Below are 16,639 nucleotides of genomic sequence, written 5' to 3' on the forward strand. Positions count from 1 at the left end.
TTAAGGTTGTATTGCTTTTACCCAGGAATGAATTATGTGCTTCATTTTCAATGTGCCTTGCCTAATATAGAAGTCATAGATTGACAAATGTGAAGTTGCTGTTGAAAAGATTAAGCTCTTTACTTCCTTTAATTACAGATTACGTCTACTTTGAGAACTCCTCCAGTAACCCGTACCTAATCAGAAGGATAGAAGAACTCAACAAGGTATAAATACAGAGTGTTCTTGATTTTAATATTAAAAAATAATTGTTTTCCATTGAAGGGTAATTAGGTAAAAGGCATAAGAGGTGATTTTACTTTTATTCCTAGACTCTTTGAAAGTAGAGATTGCAGATTAGAGTTATGCAGGATTCTGAATGTTCTTTTGCTTTGTATAATTACCTGTGATATTAAATGTTACTGAAGTATTTAACATCTGCAGATTTCTTCAGATTGCTCAGAGCTTCTCAGGGCAGGGCACTCCTGTAACTCAATCCTTTTTTATGTTTAGAGTCATAATTGTATTTCTCCCTTTTCAGTGAATTATTATTTTTTTAATTTTTTATTTATTATTTATTTATTTATTTATTTATTTAAAGATTTTATTTGTTTATTTGAGAGAGAGAGAATGAGAGACAGAGAGCACGAGAGGGAAGAGAGTCAGAGGGAGAAGCAGACTCCCTGCTGAGCAGGGAGCCTGATGCGGGACTCGATCCCCGGACTCCAGGATCATGACCTGAGCCGAAGGCAGTCGCTTAACCAACTGAGCCACCCAGGCGCCCTCAGTGAATTATTTTTTTCCTCTTCCAGCTTTAGAAGGAGGAAGCTAGGAAATAAAGTATTGAAGGGAATTTGTAAAATTTTGGACTAGACTGACTAATAAGAATATAGTTTTGGTATAATGTAGATTAATTTACTACTTTAGGCCTTAAGTAAAGAAAACTTTTATATTAAGGTTTGGTCTCTGATCGCTTGTGTCCAGGACATCAGAAGCATTGTGACTGTTTGCAGTAAGTGAGCTTTTATAATGGTGACATATGAAAAGTCATGAACTATATGAACCATGGATTACTAATGGTGCTCTAGTTTCCTCCAAACCACATTTGAAGGTTATTTATATAGCTTATGAGAATTCATAGCATTAAAATTTTGGGGGGCTGTCTAGCTAATGCCTTTCCCCTCAAAGTACCATCTAGAGACTGGGCCAGTTCTGGGTCCCAGGAAGCAAAGTCTGGTTTAGGGCATTTCTGGTTTATGAACCCTGATCTCTTGGTTTGCTTCTGGAGATATCCCCATGGACCTTGCATTTATAAAAATTCTGTTATATTTGAGACCACTGCCACCAAATGAAGAGAATGGCCTCAGGATTAGATCAATCTGTGGGTGGGAACTGTCGGGCGTCATGTTCATCTCTTTTATGTTATTGATGTATAAGAGTGTAGGCGACGTGAAACTGTTTATCAGTTTATTTAGAAAATTAATTAGGATACAAAGAGAAATGTTGACCTATATGAGACATATTCTCTGGCTGCTCCCTGTCCCTCTGAGCTCCACTCTTTTTTATTTATTTATTTTTTAAAGATTTTATTTATTTATTTGAGAGAGAGAATGAGACAGAGAGCACATGAGAGGAGGGAGGGTCAGAGGGAGAAGCAGACTCCCTGCTGAGCAGGGAGCCCGATGTGGGACTCGATCCTGGGACACCAGGATCATAACCTGAGCTGAAGGCAGTCGCTCAACCAACTGAGCCACCCAGGCGCCCTCTCTTAGCTCCACTCTTAACTGCTCTCTGCCTTGCTCCTTTGGCTCCAAGCACAGTAGACTCTTGGCTGTTTTCACATCCATGTACCTTAGGACTACCAGTTGTTTCTAATCCCCTGTACCTTGCTCGGCCTTGCTCTTTTCTTCATATCATTTATCACCTTCCAATATACTTCATTATTGTGTTTATTTTCATTGTCTCTTTTCCCAGACTAGAATGTAAGCTCTGTGTGTAGTGATCTTTTCTGTTCACTAATTCATCCCAAGTGCGTTAGAATAAGTGACTGGCACATAGTTAAGGCATTCAGTAAATATTTATTGAATTAATGAATTTCTCAAATGTCTGACTTTAATGCTTGCACATAGCTTTACTGTTTACAAAGTATTTTGATTCATTCATTTTACAGATACTTCTGAGGACCTGCTACCTGCCAGGCATTTTTAGATATGTGCTTTTAGGGATTCAGGGGTGAACAAAAATAGGTCCAGTAGTGGAGACAAGCATCAGCCAAATAATCCCACAAGTAGAAGGAAAATCGCAGCTGTGCTAAATTTGCAAACATCAGAGCATGGTGTTCTGGAAGCATATGATCTGGGGATTCACATTTTTACTTTGTTGAGCCTCAAAATAACCTTAAAGCTTTAAGGCGGATGCATCATGGAGTTGTTGTGAGGGACACAGTGGTTATGTGACTGGGTTGCACATCTAGCTTGAATCTGGCTCATTTCGTACTCCTTTATCATTATATTACTGTTCACTCCAAAAGTATCCCTTGCTCTTCATCCTTACCTTCCTGGCCCTCTGCTTTCAGCAGAGGGTCCTTAATATAATAATGGTTTTTTTCATTCTGGGGATGACTGAATTGTGAGAGATGAGTCTGTAATTTCAGACAGTGGCAGTTTGAATGGATGGATTATTTTTAAATAAGATTGGCTAAATAGTAAATATATAGGGCCTTTTTCTTTTTTGAAAATATTTAATTTATTTATTCGAGAGCAAGAGAGTGAGAGAGAGAACATGAGGGGGAGGGGAGGGGCAGAGGGAGAAGCAGACTCCCTGCCAAGAAGGGAGCCTGATGCAGGGCTGGATCCCAGGACTCTGGGATCATGACCTGAGCCGGAGGCAGACGTTCAACTGACTGAGCCACCCAGGTGTCTAATAGGGCCTTTATTTCTGAAAGGATGTGGAAAAGATACCTCATTTTATATTTATTTATTTATTTAAAGATTTTTATTTATTTGACAGAGAGAGACACAGTGAGAAAGGGAACACAAGCAGGGGGAGTGGGAGAGGGAGAAGCAGGCTCCCCGCTGAGCAGGGAGCCCGATGCCAGGCTCGATCCCAGCACCTTGGGATCATGACCTGAGCGGAAGGCAGACGCTTAACTGACTAAGCCACCCAGGTGTCCCAAGATACCTCATTTTAAATAATTCATTAAACAAATATTTTTTTTTAGTACCTGTTATGAACCAGGCACTAGGCTAGGCTCAGATATACAACAGTGAACAATATGGATGTGTTTTCTGCCCACACAGGGTCTACATTCTCTTGAGGGGGGCACATGAAAAGGCAAGTTAGTAGGCATAAAGAAAATAGCAAAAATGGTAACTTTTTTTTAAGATTTATTTACTTATTTGAGAGAGAGAGAAAAAATATGAGTGGGGGAGGGGCAGAAGGAGAGGGAGAGAGAAACTCAAGCAGATGCTGCACTGAGCAGGGAGCCTGATGTGGGCTTGATCTCTTGACCTGAACCAAAACCAAGAGTCAGAGGCTTAACAGGCGTCCTGATGTTACCTGTTAAGAAGGAAATAAACAGCCTTGACCTAGGGGGTAACAGAGGTTACTTCTTTTGGTTAGAAAGGGAAAGGATTTTAAGGACATTGAAGTTGAGGCCTAAAGGTTGAGAAAGAGGTAGCCAGGGGAGAGAGGCCACGTGAGTGTTCCAGATAAAAGGCCCTGAGGGGATCAGAGGTCACTTTGGCAAAGTGGGGAAAGTTAACATGATGGAAAATCCAAATAATGAATTTAAGAGCACTTGATATATTCTAATTGATAAGCCAGGATGGGAAAGGTCATTAACCTAGAGGCTCCTGGCTGGGTCAGTCGGTAGAGTATGTGACTCTTGATCTTGAGGTCATGAGTTTGAGTCCTACCTTGGGTATAGGGATTACTTAAATAAAAAAATTGGGGGGCCCCTGGATGGCTCAGTCGTTAAGCGTCTGCCTTCGGCTCAGGTCATGATCCCAGGGTCCTGGGATCGAGCCCCACATCGGGCTCCCTGTTCCGTGGGAGGCCTGCTTCTCCCTCTCCCACTCCCCCTGCTTGTGTTCCCTCTCTCACTGTGTCTCTCTCTCTCTGTCAAATAAATAAAAAAAAAAATTTTTTTTAAAGAAAGGATATTAATCTATTTTTTTTTGAAGATTTTATTTATTTATTTGACACAGAGAGAGACAGCAAGAGAGGGAACACAAACAGGGGGAGTGGGAGAGGGAGAAGCAGGCTTCCCGCCAAGCAGGGAGCCCGATGTGGGGCTCGATACCAGGACCCTGGGATCATGACCTGAGCCGAAGGCAGATGCTTTTTGTTTTTAAAGATTTTATTTATTTATTTGAGAGAGAGAGAGAGAATGAGAGACAGAGAGCATGAGAGGGAAGAGGGTTAGAGGGAGAAGCAGACCCCCCGCTGATCAGGGAGCCCGACGTGGGACTTGATCCCGGGACTCCAGGATCATGACCTGAGCCGAAGGCAGTCGCTTAACCAACTGAGCCACCCAGGCGCCCCCGAAGGCAGATGCTTAACGACTGAGCCACCCAGGCGCCCCGACATTAACCTATTTTATTATCTTCTTGAAGTTTGTTTATTTATTTATTTTTAGAAGTCTCTACACCCAAAGTGGGGCTCCAGCTCACTACTATGATATCAAAAGTCAGGGGGCCACCTGGCTCTGCTTACTGAGCCAGCCAGGAGCCAGGTGGCCCCTATTAATTATATTCTGAATAGAATGTGTATTTGTATTAAAATTCCTAGGATAAGCTGTCAGTCACCATTGTTATAGACAATTCACTTTTTTTTTAAGATTTTATTTATTCATTTGACAGAGAACACAAGCAGGGGGAAAGGCAGGCAGAGGGAGAGGGAGAAGCAGGCTCTCCGCTTATCAGGGAACCTGATGATGCACGGGGTTCCGGGGTTCGGGGGCTCCAGGGCTTGATCCCAGGACCCTGGGGACATGACTTACGCTGAAGGCAGACAGTCAACTGACTGAGGCACCCCAAAAATTCACTCTTACAGAATGGATTCTGGTTTTTATTTTTATTTTTTTATTTTTTATTTTTTTTAAAGATTTATTTATTTGAGAGAGAGAGAATGAGAGATAGAGAGCACAAGAGGGAATAGGGTCAGAGGGAGAAGCCGACTCCCTGCTGAGCAGGGAGCCCGATGTGGGACTCGATCTCAGGACTCCAGGATCATGACCTGAGCCGAAGGCAGTCGCTTAACCAACTGAGCCACCCAGGCGCCCTGGATTCTGGTTTTTAAAAATATCCTATTTGAAATGTTACTTGTTTAGTTTGAAAGCTGGACTACAGTATTTCATTTTTTTTAAGTTACAGTAATAGATTTTTTTTTAAAGATACTATTTTTAAGTAATCTCTGCACCCAATATGGGGCTCAGACTCACAACCCCGAGATCAAGAGTCGCACGCTCCACCAATTGAGTCAGCTAGACGTCCTTGGTAATAGAATTTTGTTTCAATTTTTTTCCCTAAAAGTTTTGGAAACTTTTAGGTGCAAAAGTAATTATCAGTTGATAAACACAGTTCAACATTGATTATCTTATATTCCCTTTCTCCCCTCTCTCCTAATTTGTACTCAGATATCATGAAGATGATCTTTTGGAGGACGAATATAAGATTAAAATTATGAAAACAACTTTTGGTAAATTTTATTTAGTCACTATCTAGGTTGGGTGGTGGTCTAAAGATTGTGTCTGCATGCATGTCAAGAGAAAGCTATGTGCACATAGTAATGGTATAGTCTCAGGAAGTTTTGGAAGTTAAACTTGTGGAAAGATTAGCATGTTACTTGCTATTTTTGTTTTGTTTTTGGTGTGTATGTTGTATAATTTGTGTGTACCTGCATATTCTGTATAATTTATTAGCCATCTGACTTGTTCTGAGATTCATTTTACTGTTTTGTGTCTTCCATCTTTTTGGTGGGGAGAGGGGAGTCACTAATTTCTTTGAGTGCCTGATGATACCCTCTGCCTCCATCTACATTTGCACGTATAGGAATTTGCACATAGTTTCAGGAGATTCCCTCATGAAACCCAAGGTAAGACCCCCTTACTATTTGGGATCTCTTGGGAATAAGGACAGAAATTGGGAAAGGAAAGTGGATTTTCACTTGTTCTTTACTTTAGGCAAACCACAGACTTTCTGAAATGGAAAGTGTGTGTGTGGTGGGTTTTTTTGTTTTGTTTTTGTTTTAATTATGTACTTCCTGGGGCCCCTGGGTGGCTCAGTCGTTGGGCGTCTGCCTTCGGCTCAGGTCATGGTCTCAGGGTCCTGGGATCGAGCCCCGCATTGGGCTCCCTGCTCCTCGGGAAGCCTGCTTTTCCCTCTCCCCCTCCCCCTGCTTGTGTTCCCTCTCTCACTGTCTCTCTCTCTTCAAATAAATAAAAATTAAATAATGTACTTCCCAAGTCTGGGACAGAAACAGACATGAGTATGAGGTTGACTAAAATGATTTTAGAGCTTATGAAAAGCCCCTTATCGTTAGAGGACATTTTAGTAAATGTGCTTGACAGAATAGGGATTTAAGAGGCTGCAACCTAAATGGAGAAAAGAACACAGCAAAGAAATTGATGTCCATTGTGGCTTCTTCTTTTTTATTTTTTTTAAGGATTTATTTATTTATTTGACAGAGAAAGAGCACGCGCCTCCAGTCAGTGGTGGGGAGGGACAAAGGGAGAGGAAAAGAGAATCTCTAGCAGACTCCCCGCTGAGTATGGAGCTTGACACTGGAGCTTGATCTCCCCACCAACCAACCAGCAGATCTCCCCGTCAACGGACCAGCCACTTAACCAACTGCCCCACGCAGGCACTGCTTTAAAAATTTCATTTTTAAGTAATCTTTCCATCCAATGTGGGGCTCGAATTCACAACCCTGAGATGAAGAGTCACATGCTGTACCGATGGAGCCAGCCAGGAAGGAACTCCTAACCTAGGTCTTGAGAGCAGTGCTTGGTAAACTATTTGTGGTGTAAGATTTTTAAGAAGGTTCACTATCTCAGACTGCTTTTGTAACATTGAAGAAAAATAGTAGAAAAATGAAGTTTAAAATAGGCTTATAAAAACACAAGCCTTCGTTTTTCTTTTCTTTTCTTTTTTTTAAATTTTATTTTATTATGGTAGTCACCATACAGTGCATCATTAGTTTTTGATGTGGTGATCCACGATTCATTGTTTTCACATAACACCCAGTGCTCCATGCAGTACGTGCCCTCCTTAATACCTGTCACTGGGCTAACCCATCCCCCCACCCTTCATTTTTCATTATTAGGTTCAATAGATTAAAATTAACTACCAAATGCTCTAACACACACACTCAGTCTCTGTTCTCATTTCATTACACCGCAGGAGTTGTAGACCAGGCCTTGGGCCACAGTTTGAGTAGCTTAACTTTAGAGGCAGGCTTGAAAGTGTGTGTGTGTGTGTGTGTGTGTCTGTGTGTATTTGTAGAGGGGAAGAGGAATACTGTAGTTATACCTAATAGCCAAGTGTGTGCATCATTCAGAAGAAACTGCTTCTTTTGAACTATGTCCCTCTACCCTAATTAAATAAGAATTTAATTAGTTTTGTAGAGTATTCCTAGTTGAGGAACTCACTAGAGAGGCAGAAAAAAATATGCCTTTAAATGCTTGCTTTGGGTTTTGAACATGCTTTTTTCTTAAAACTGATAAAGAGCTTATAATTGTAGTCATTGATAGATTTTATTTACAAGAAATATTGGCCTGTTCATTTATTAGATTGCTGGATCTTTACTTCTGGAGGATGTATTTGATCACAATATTGTGAAATATAGAAGCACTTTAGTTAGGATTTAATATGATTTTTTTTTTTTAAGATTTTATTTATTTATTTGACAGAGAGACACAGTGAGAGAGGGAACACAAGCAGGGGGAGTGGGAGAGGGAGAAGTAGGCTTCCCGCTGAACAGGGAACCCGATGCGGGGCTGGATCCCAGGACCCTGGGATCATGACCTAAGCCGAAGGCAGACGCTTAACGACTGAGCCCCACCCAGGTGCCCCAGGATTTAATATGATTTCAATTCAAAGGGTCAAAGTGTTCCACGACTATTTCTCACTCTAAAATACTGCTGCTGAACTTCATCAAATCGACACATTTCCTGCAGCATATAATTCTTATTTCTTTATGTCTGAATATATCTGTAAGCCCAGAGAAATTCTGAAAATTTGTTCTCAAATTTTTTTGAAATTAGAAATCACAGGATTTTACTGTAATCTATGTGTTTTTACAAGGAACTTTGTAATGAATGACTGACCTTGAAAGTTCTCAGAGTTCATAAGGAATAGGAGAGTAGGAGCCTGGGCCCCAGCTGCAGTAAATTACAACCTAAGTGAATATTGGTTATATTCTAGACTGTAGTCAAAAATAAATAAGAGCTTCAGTGTTCATAACTTAGAGTTTTTAATACTTTCATATGTGAAAGTAAACGAAGTACTACTGAGAATATTGACTATTACGGATTCATAGATTTACCTGGGCTTAGAGAATGCTTTTCCAGGTCATCTGCCTCATTTTGAGTGATGGCTGCCCACACTCAGAGAGCTTCACCATCAGTCAAACATGGGTGTTTAGGAGAGGGCTGCATGATTTTACTCTTAGCCTATGCTTCTGGGAGTGGGTTTGGAGGAGGTATGTTTAACTGTCTTAAATAAGTTACGTTGTGGCTTTTAAAATTTGGGGGATTAGTTTCTCAAGACTAATCAGATTTCACTCTCTGGCTCATTAAAGCGATCTGATCACTTTAGTTTAACTGATGCCCCTAAGTTATTGTATGTTTGACATTTCAGTTTCACTTGGAACCTTTGTAAATGCTGCTCATCCTCATTTGAGTTTTTTAGCTGATTATCCCACAGTTGCGGTTGGCACAGTATAAATGAGAGTGTTCTTATAATTGTATTGTATTTAGTTTTGTTTTATAAACTATTTGAGTCTACTATTCAGTACAGATAACTTTTATTTTTCTTATTTCTTAGACTGCAACTGGCAACGTGGAAGCAAAAGTAGTGTGCTTTTATAGACGACGAGATATTTCCAACACGCTTATAATGCTTGCAGACAAGCATGCTAGTAAGTTGTCTTTTTTTTTAATTAAAAAATGTTTTAAGGTTTTTGGTTTCCGTGATAGGAGGAAAAACACTTTTTTTGTTACCTGTAGCTTTTTGCTTTCCCATTTGTGTTCCTCTTAGTTTAGATGGGAGTAATTTTTTGGGTGGTGCTTGGTTTTAGTATATATTTTCTTAGGTTGCATCACATGTATATTAGTCAATACATTGAAATAGAATTCTATGCTTCCGCAGACAAACAGGGTAGTGTTTTACCATCTGCAGTTTTCAGTGGTGGTTTTGAAAGGCTTAAATATGAGGACATTTGTACTTTATTGGTATTTTGGAGGACACTTTTTTCCCTTATAAAGCAACTGGGTAATATTTACATTTTAAAAAATTCTGATTATTTATTATATGTATATAGAATTAAGTATATATGAAAAAAAGGTTCGCCAGGAAAAGAAGTGCAAAGTGATATTTATATATGGTGAACTCCTGTAGATAGCAACTCAGCCCTTCTTTGTAGATTAACCTTTATTGTATGTTCCCCCCAGTCAACAGCTTTGACATATTTTAGCTCCTTTTATAATTTTTTATTTTAAAATTTTTAAAATTTATTTTTCATTTTATCTTTTAAAACATTTTATTTTATTTTTTATTTTTTTGTTTTTTATTTTTTTTTAAGACTTTTTATTTATTTATTTGACAGAGAAAGAGAGAGACAGACACAGCAAGAGAGGGAACACAAGCAGGGGGAGTGGGAGAGGGAGAAGCAGGCTTCCCACTGAGCAGGGAGCCCAATGCGGGGCTCGATCCCAGGAGCCTGGGATCATGACCTGAACCAAAGGCAGACGCTTAACGCATGAGCCACCCAGGTGCCCCACCCCTTTGATTTTTAAAACAACAAACACAATCACAAAAAAAAGTGATTTAAATTTTTTTTTTTGCCTACTTTTAAAAAAAATATTTATTTATTTGACAGAGAGAGACCCAGAAAAGTGATTTAAATTTTAAGAAAGAAGAAATATGTGGAATATAATTACTTTATTTTGAAGCCATTTTCATCCTACAAAATAAATAAGACTAGGACCATATGTATGTGTGTTTTTTATTATTTATTTATTTAAAGATTTTTATTTATTTATTTGAGAGAGACAATGAGATAGAGAGAGAGCATGAGAGGGGGGAGGGTCAGAGGGAGAAGCAGACTCCCCGCCGAGCAGGGAGCCCGATGCGGGACTCGATCCCAGGACTCCAGGATCATGACCTGAGCCGAAGGCAGTCGCTTAACCAACTGAGCCACCCAGGCGCCCGTATGTGTGTTTTTTAGTTTGACACTGATCTGTGATGCTCTGGTCTTGGAGATCCTGAAGCTTTTTGAAGTGTTTTGGTAAGGGAGGCTATTGTGTGCACAGGTTTGTTCTGTGTCTCTTTGATAATCATTTCCCCACTGGGTCACTGGTTTGATCAGGCAGATTGGTTGTTGCATAAGTTAAATTCCTACTATATTTTCTGCTGTGGTTCATAGTGGTTTTGTATGTTTTTTTAAAGATTTTTTTTGTTTATTTTAGAGAGAGATAGTGCGGGTGTGGGGCGGGGGCAGAGAGAGAGAGAGAGAATCCCAAGCCCACTCCGAGCTGAGGGAGGAGTTTGATCCCAGAACCTTGAGATCATGACCTGAGCTGAAATCACGAGTCGGACGCTTAACCGACAACCACACAGGCACCCCTGTAGTTCATAGTATTTTTAAATTTCTTTCTATTTTTTTCTATAGAAAGAATGATATGAGTTCTATAATATTTATAAATTATATATTGACAGATTTAGGGCATTCATATTTGTCCTTCCTGTATGACACCAAAATACTACTTTTTACTTTTTATTTTTTTAAAAGATTTTATTTATTTATTTGACAGAGAGAGAGACAGCTAGAGAGGGAACCCAAGCAGGGGGAGTGGGAGAGGGAGAAGAAGGCTCCCTGCTGAGCAGGGAGCCCGATGTGGGGCTCGATCCCAGGACTCCAGGATCATGACCTGAGCTGAAGGCAGATGTTTAATGACTGAGCCACACAGGCGCCCCCAAAATACTACTTTTTAAAATGACATACTAATCAGTCATTTTAGCTGTAGCTAAAATCTATGAATTCAGTGTGTTATTAGAGTGGCTCTGCAAAATTATTTGGATTTTATTTACCATTTACAATATAAGCTTAAGAAAGGTGAAATATCTCTAATATTCATATACTTCTGGATTTAATTTAGCTTCTAATGTAGCTTCTAAAGTTGCTGCAGCAAAGGTAGTGTGGTATAAAGATTGTTAGGGGGTCTGCTGACTGTTCATGGAGGATCTCAGCATGGCTGCATTTTGGTGCTGTTGTAGGCTTGTAGATGTAAGAAAATCAGAATTGATTAGGCTCTTGGTTATTAAGTCTTTGAGACCAAATTTAAGAGATTTAAAAGTCAATCAAATTATATAATGGCAATCATGTAGTTTAGAGAAAGACCTGGGTTCATATTCTGCTTTGCTAGTTGCTGCGTGTCTTGGGAAAATTTCTCAATTTCTTATTTCCATTTTCCTCATGTGTAAAATGAGATTGAAAAAAAATCACCTCATTTTGTGTATTATATATATTTTACCACAATTAGAAAAAGGTAAGGGAAAAAATTATGCCAGCATTGATGTGAGGATTAAATGACCTAAGGTCATAAATAAGTGCTTAATAAATGTCAGTTGGTTTTTCTACCTCCTCAGCAATTTGTAGATCACCTCTTTGGGTGGATTACTTTTTTTTTTTTTTTAGATTTTATTTATTTGCCTGAGAGAGAGAGAGAGAATGAGAGAGCACAAGTGGGGAGGAGGGGGAGAGGTAGGCTCCCTGCAGAGCAAGGACCCCGATGCGGGACTTGATCCCAGGACCCTGGGATCATGACCCGAGCCGAAGGCAGACGCTTAACAACTGAGCCACTCACGCGCACTGGGTAGATTACTTCTATATACATTTGCCAGTTTCTTCCATCATTTATTGAGTTTACTCTCAAAGGTGGCGTCAGAAGTATCTTACTGTATTTGTTTGGTATTGACCAAAATTTCAGGTGGGGAGAATAAAATTGCCTGGATAGTTCTTGCTATATAAAAAGGTTTTAAAGGAGGATTATTGGAGAAAGAATCATACATTGGAAAGGTTTCAAAACTGGATTCCTGGGTGTGGTTGCCACTTAATTTTCCTGAGCCTGTTTCTCCACTTAAAAACCTTTCCATTATGGACTCCTTTAACCTTTTTTATTATAGAAAATTTCAAACATTCAAAAGTACAGAGAATAGTATAATCCACCTGATGTTTCCATTACTTTGCATTAACAGTTACCAATAAATGACCAATCAATTCATCTGTACCCCTCCTCATCCCCTTATATGGAAGCTCATCAGAGAAATCTTACCATTTCATCTGTAAATATTGCAGTGTGTATTTCTAAAAGATATGGCCTCATTCAAATTTAAAGAAAGTGCCAAGAATATACAGGGAACTCCCATATAAGCTTTACCCAGATTCAGCAATTAACATTTTGTTCTCTTGACTTTATCATTCTTTTTATATGTATAAATTGAGTCATTTGAGAGTAAGTTGGAGACATCGGTCTGTTTTTCTAAATGCAAGGAAATTGTTTTCAATAATCACAGAGTAAACAAGTCAGGAAACCTAATATTCACACAAAACCATTATTCATAGTCCTTAATCAAATTTCATGCACCAGTGGTGTTCGTTATAGCAATATATACTTTCTTAGTTTCGAATAAAATTCAGATTCATTGTATTTTTTTGTCCCTTCTCCTTGTTTTGGAACCAGTTCCTCAGTCTTTGTGTTTTCTGACCTTAACATTTTTGAAGAAAACAGGCCATTTATTTTGTAGAATGTGGCTCAATTTGTGTTCGTGTGATGTTTCCTCATGATTAGAGTCACGATATGTTATGGTTTTTTTTGCAGGTTATTTTTTTTTTGGTAGGGATGCCATGGAAGTCCTATTGTGTCCCTCTCAATGCATTGTATTAAGAGGCACATAATTGGTTTTGTCCTAATATTGGTTATATTAGGTTTGGTGATTTGGTCAAGGTAGTGTCCCTTTGTATTTAGTAAGTTATTTTGGGGGAGATACTTGGCAACTATGTGAATAGTTTGTTCTTGGCAATCTTTAACCTCATTTTAGCATTCTTTGATCATTTAGGATCTGTAAACAGTATTATCAAATAGCTACTTAGTTTTCATGTTTTTTCTTTTATGAATTTTTTCTTTTTTATAGTTTGTTTAAATCAAGATCCAAATAAGGTTAATAGATTATGATTGGTTGATAGTACTCTTAAGTCTCTTTTTTTTCCTTGTCCATCCACTTTTTTTAATTGATATATCATCCAAATAGCATAAAATCTGTTCCTTTGAAGTGCACAGTTGAGTGGTTTTTAGTATACTTACAAAGTTGTATAAGTATTACCACTATCTAATTTCAAAATGTTTTCACCACCCAAAAGGAAACCACTTACTTCTCATTCCCCCTTCCTCTCCGCCTCTGGAAGCCACCAATACACTTTCTGTCTCTATAGATTGGCCTTTTCTGGACATTCACATCAAGGAATCATATAATATGTGTGTGGGGTTTTTTCTTACTGTTTTTTTTTAAAATTTTTTTATTGTTATGTTAATCACCATATATTACATCATTAGTTTTTGGTGCAGTGTTCCATGATTCATTGTTTGTTCATAACACCCAGTGCTCCATGCAGAACGTGCCCTCCTCAATACCCATCACCAGGCTAACCCATCCCCCTACCCCCCTCCCCTCTAGAACCCTCAGTTTGTTTTTCAGAGTCCATCATCTCTCATGGTTCGTCTCCCCCTCTGACATACTCCCCTTTTCTTCCTCTCCTGTTATCTTCTTCTTTTTCTTTTTTCTTAAAATATGTTGCGTTATTTGTTTCAGAAGTACAGAACTGTGATTCAACAGTCTTGCACAATTCACAGCGCTCACCATAGCACATACCCTCCCCAATGTCTATCACCCAGCCACCCCATCCCTCCCACCCCCAACCACTCCAGTAACACTCAGTTTCTTTCCTGAGATTAAGAATTCCTCATATCAGTGAGGTCATGTGATACATGTCTTTCTCTGATTGACTTATTTCACTCAGCATAACACCCTCCAGTTCCATCCACGTCGTTGCAAATGGCAAGATCTCATTCCTTTTGCTGGCTGCATAATAGTCCATTGTGTATATATACCACATCTTCTTTATCCATTCATCTGTCGATGGGCATCTTGGCTCTTTCCACAGTTTGGCTATGGTGGACATTGCTGCTATAAACATTGGGGTACACGTACCCCTTCGGGTCCCTACATTTGTATCTTTGTGGTAAATACCCAGTAGTGCAATTGCTGGATCGAACGGTAGCTCTAATTTCAACTGTTTGAGGAACCTCCATACTGTTTTCCAGAGGGGTTGCACCAGCTTGCATTCCCACCAACAGTGTAGGAGGGTTCCCCTTTCTCCACATCCCCGCCAACATCTGTCGTTCCCTGACTTGTTAATTTTAGCCATCCTGACGGGTGTGAGGTGGTATCTCATTGAGGTTTTGATTTGGATTTCCCTGATGCCGAGCGATGTTGAGCACTTTTTCATGTGCCTGTTGGCCATTTGGATGTCGTCTTTGGAGAAATGTCTGTTCATGTCTTCTGCCCATTTCTTGATTGGATTATTTGTTCTTTGGGTGTTGAGTTTGATAAGTTCTTTATAGATTTTGGATACTAGCCCTTTATCTGATATGTCATTTGCAAATATTTTCTCCCATTCTGTCGGTTGTCTTTTGGTTTTGTGGACTGTTTCTTTTGCTGTGCAAAAGCTTTTTATCTTGATGAAATCCCAATAGTTCATTTTTGCCCTGGCTTCCCGTGCCTTTGGCGATGTTTCTAGGAAGAAGTTGCTGCGGCTAAGGTCGAAAAGGTTGCTACCTGTGTTCTCCTTTAGGATTTTGATGGACTCCTGTCTCACGTTTAGGTCTTTCAACCATTTGGAGTCTATTTTTGTGTGTGTTGTAAGGAAATGGTCCAGTTTCATTCTTCTGCACGTGGCTGTCCAATTTTCCCAACACCATTTGTTGAAGAGACTGTCTTTTTGCCATTGGACATTCTTTCCTGCTTTGTCAAAGATAAGTTGACCATAGAGTTGAGGGTCCATTTCTGGGCTCTCGATTCTGTTCCATTGATCTATGTGTCTGTTTTTGTGCCAGTACCATACTGTCTTGATGATGACAGCTTTGTAATAGAGCTGGAAGTCCGGAATTGTGATGCCGCCAGCTTTGCTTTTCTTTTTCAGTATTCCTCTGGCTATTCTGGGTCTCTTCTGGTTCCATACAAATTTTAGGATTATTTGTTCCATTTCTTTGAAAAAAGTGGATGGTATTTTGATGGGGATTGCATTGAATGTGTAGATTGCTCTAGGTAGCATTGACATCTTCACAATGTTGATTCTCCCAATCCATGAGCATGGAACGTTTTTCCATTTCTTTGTGTCTTTTTCAATTTCTTTCATGAGTATTTTATAGTTTTCTGAGTACAGATCCTTTCCTCTTTGGTTAGATTTATTCCTAGGTATCTAATGGTTTTGGGTGCAGTTGTAAATGGGATCGACTCCTTGATTTGTCTCTCTTCTGTCTTGTTGTTGGTGTATAGGAATGCCACTGATTTCTGTGCATTGATTTTATATCCTGCTACTTTACTGAATTCCTGTATGAGTTCTAGCAGTTTTGGGGTGGAGTCTTTTGGGTTTTCCACATACAGTATCATATCATCTGCAAAGAGTGAGAGTTTGACTTCCTCTTTGCCGATTTGGATGCCTTTGATTTCTTTTTGTTGTCTGATTGCTGTGGCTAGGACTTCTAATACTATGTTGAATAGCAGTGGTGAGAGTGGACATCCCTGCCGCGTTCCTGACCTTAGGGGAAAAGCTCTCAGCCTTTCCCCATTGAGAATGATATTCGCTGTAGGTTTTTCATAGATGGCTTTTATGATATTGAGGTATGTACCCTCTATCCCTATACTCTGAAGAGTTTTGATCAAGAAAGGATGTTGTACTTTGTCAAATGCTTTTTCTGCATCTATTGAGAGGATCATATGATTCTTGCTCTTTCTTTTGTTAATGTATTGTATCACGTTGATTTTTCTTACTGTTTTTTTAAGTAAGTTCTACGCTCTACCGGGGCTTGAACTCAGGAGATCAAGACTTGCATGCTCTACCAACAGAACCAGCCAGGTGCCGCTAATAATAATAATTTGTGTCTGGATTTTTAAAATTTAGCATAATGTTTTCAAGTTTTTTCCATGTTATTGTCTGAATTCCTTCATTAGTTTTTATAGCTGAATGATGTTCCATTGGATGGATAAACGTTTATTCTTCAATTGATGGACAATTTGGGTTGTTTCACTTTTTTAGTTATTTTGAAAAACTAGCTATTGTGAACATTCATGTACAAACTTTTGTGTGGATATTGATTCCT

General features: G+C 39.3%; 1 protein-coding gene across 11 annotated transcripts in view; it reads left to right on the plus strand.

Annotated features, from left to right (window-relative positions):
* The window catches only part of MTA3 (metastasis associated 1 family member 3), a 217,352-nt gene that overhangs the window by 46,539 nt on the left and 154,174 nt on the right, over positions 1 to 16,639 (plus strand). For 10 of the 11 annotated variants that reach the window (XR_003524570.2, XM_027621301.2, XM_027621297.2 and 7 more), the window contains 2 exons: positions 139 to 206; positions 9,027 to 9,120. Coding sequence is in view for 10 of the 11 variants with exons in the window: in XM_027621297.2 (XP_027477098.1) it covers positions 139 to 206; positions 9,027 to 9,120 (162 nt within the window). In the remaining variant the exon portion in view is untranslated. Of the gene's footprint in view, positions 1 to 138; positions 207 to 5,617; positions 5,680 to 9,026; positions 9,121 to 16,639 lie in introns of all 11 variants that reach the window. The other variant, XM_027621302.2, reaches the window with a different exon arrangement.

This window comes from Zalophus californianus, chromosome 8 (assembly GCF_009762305.2).
Source record: "Zalophus californianus isolate mZalCal1 chromosome 8, mZalCal1.pri.v2, whole genome shotgun sequence".
Lineage (NCBI taxonomy): Eukaryota > Metazoa > Chordata > Mammalia > Carnivora > Otariidae > Zalophus > Zalophus californianus.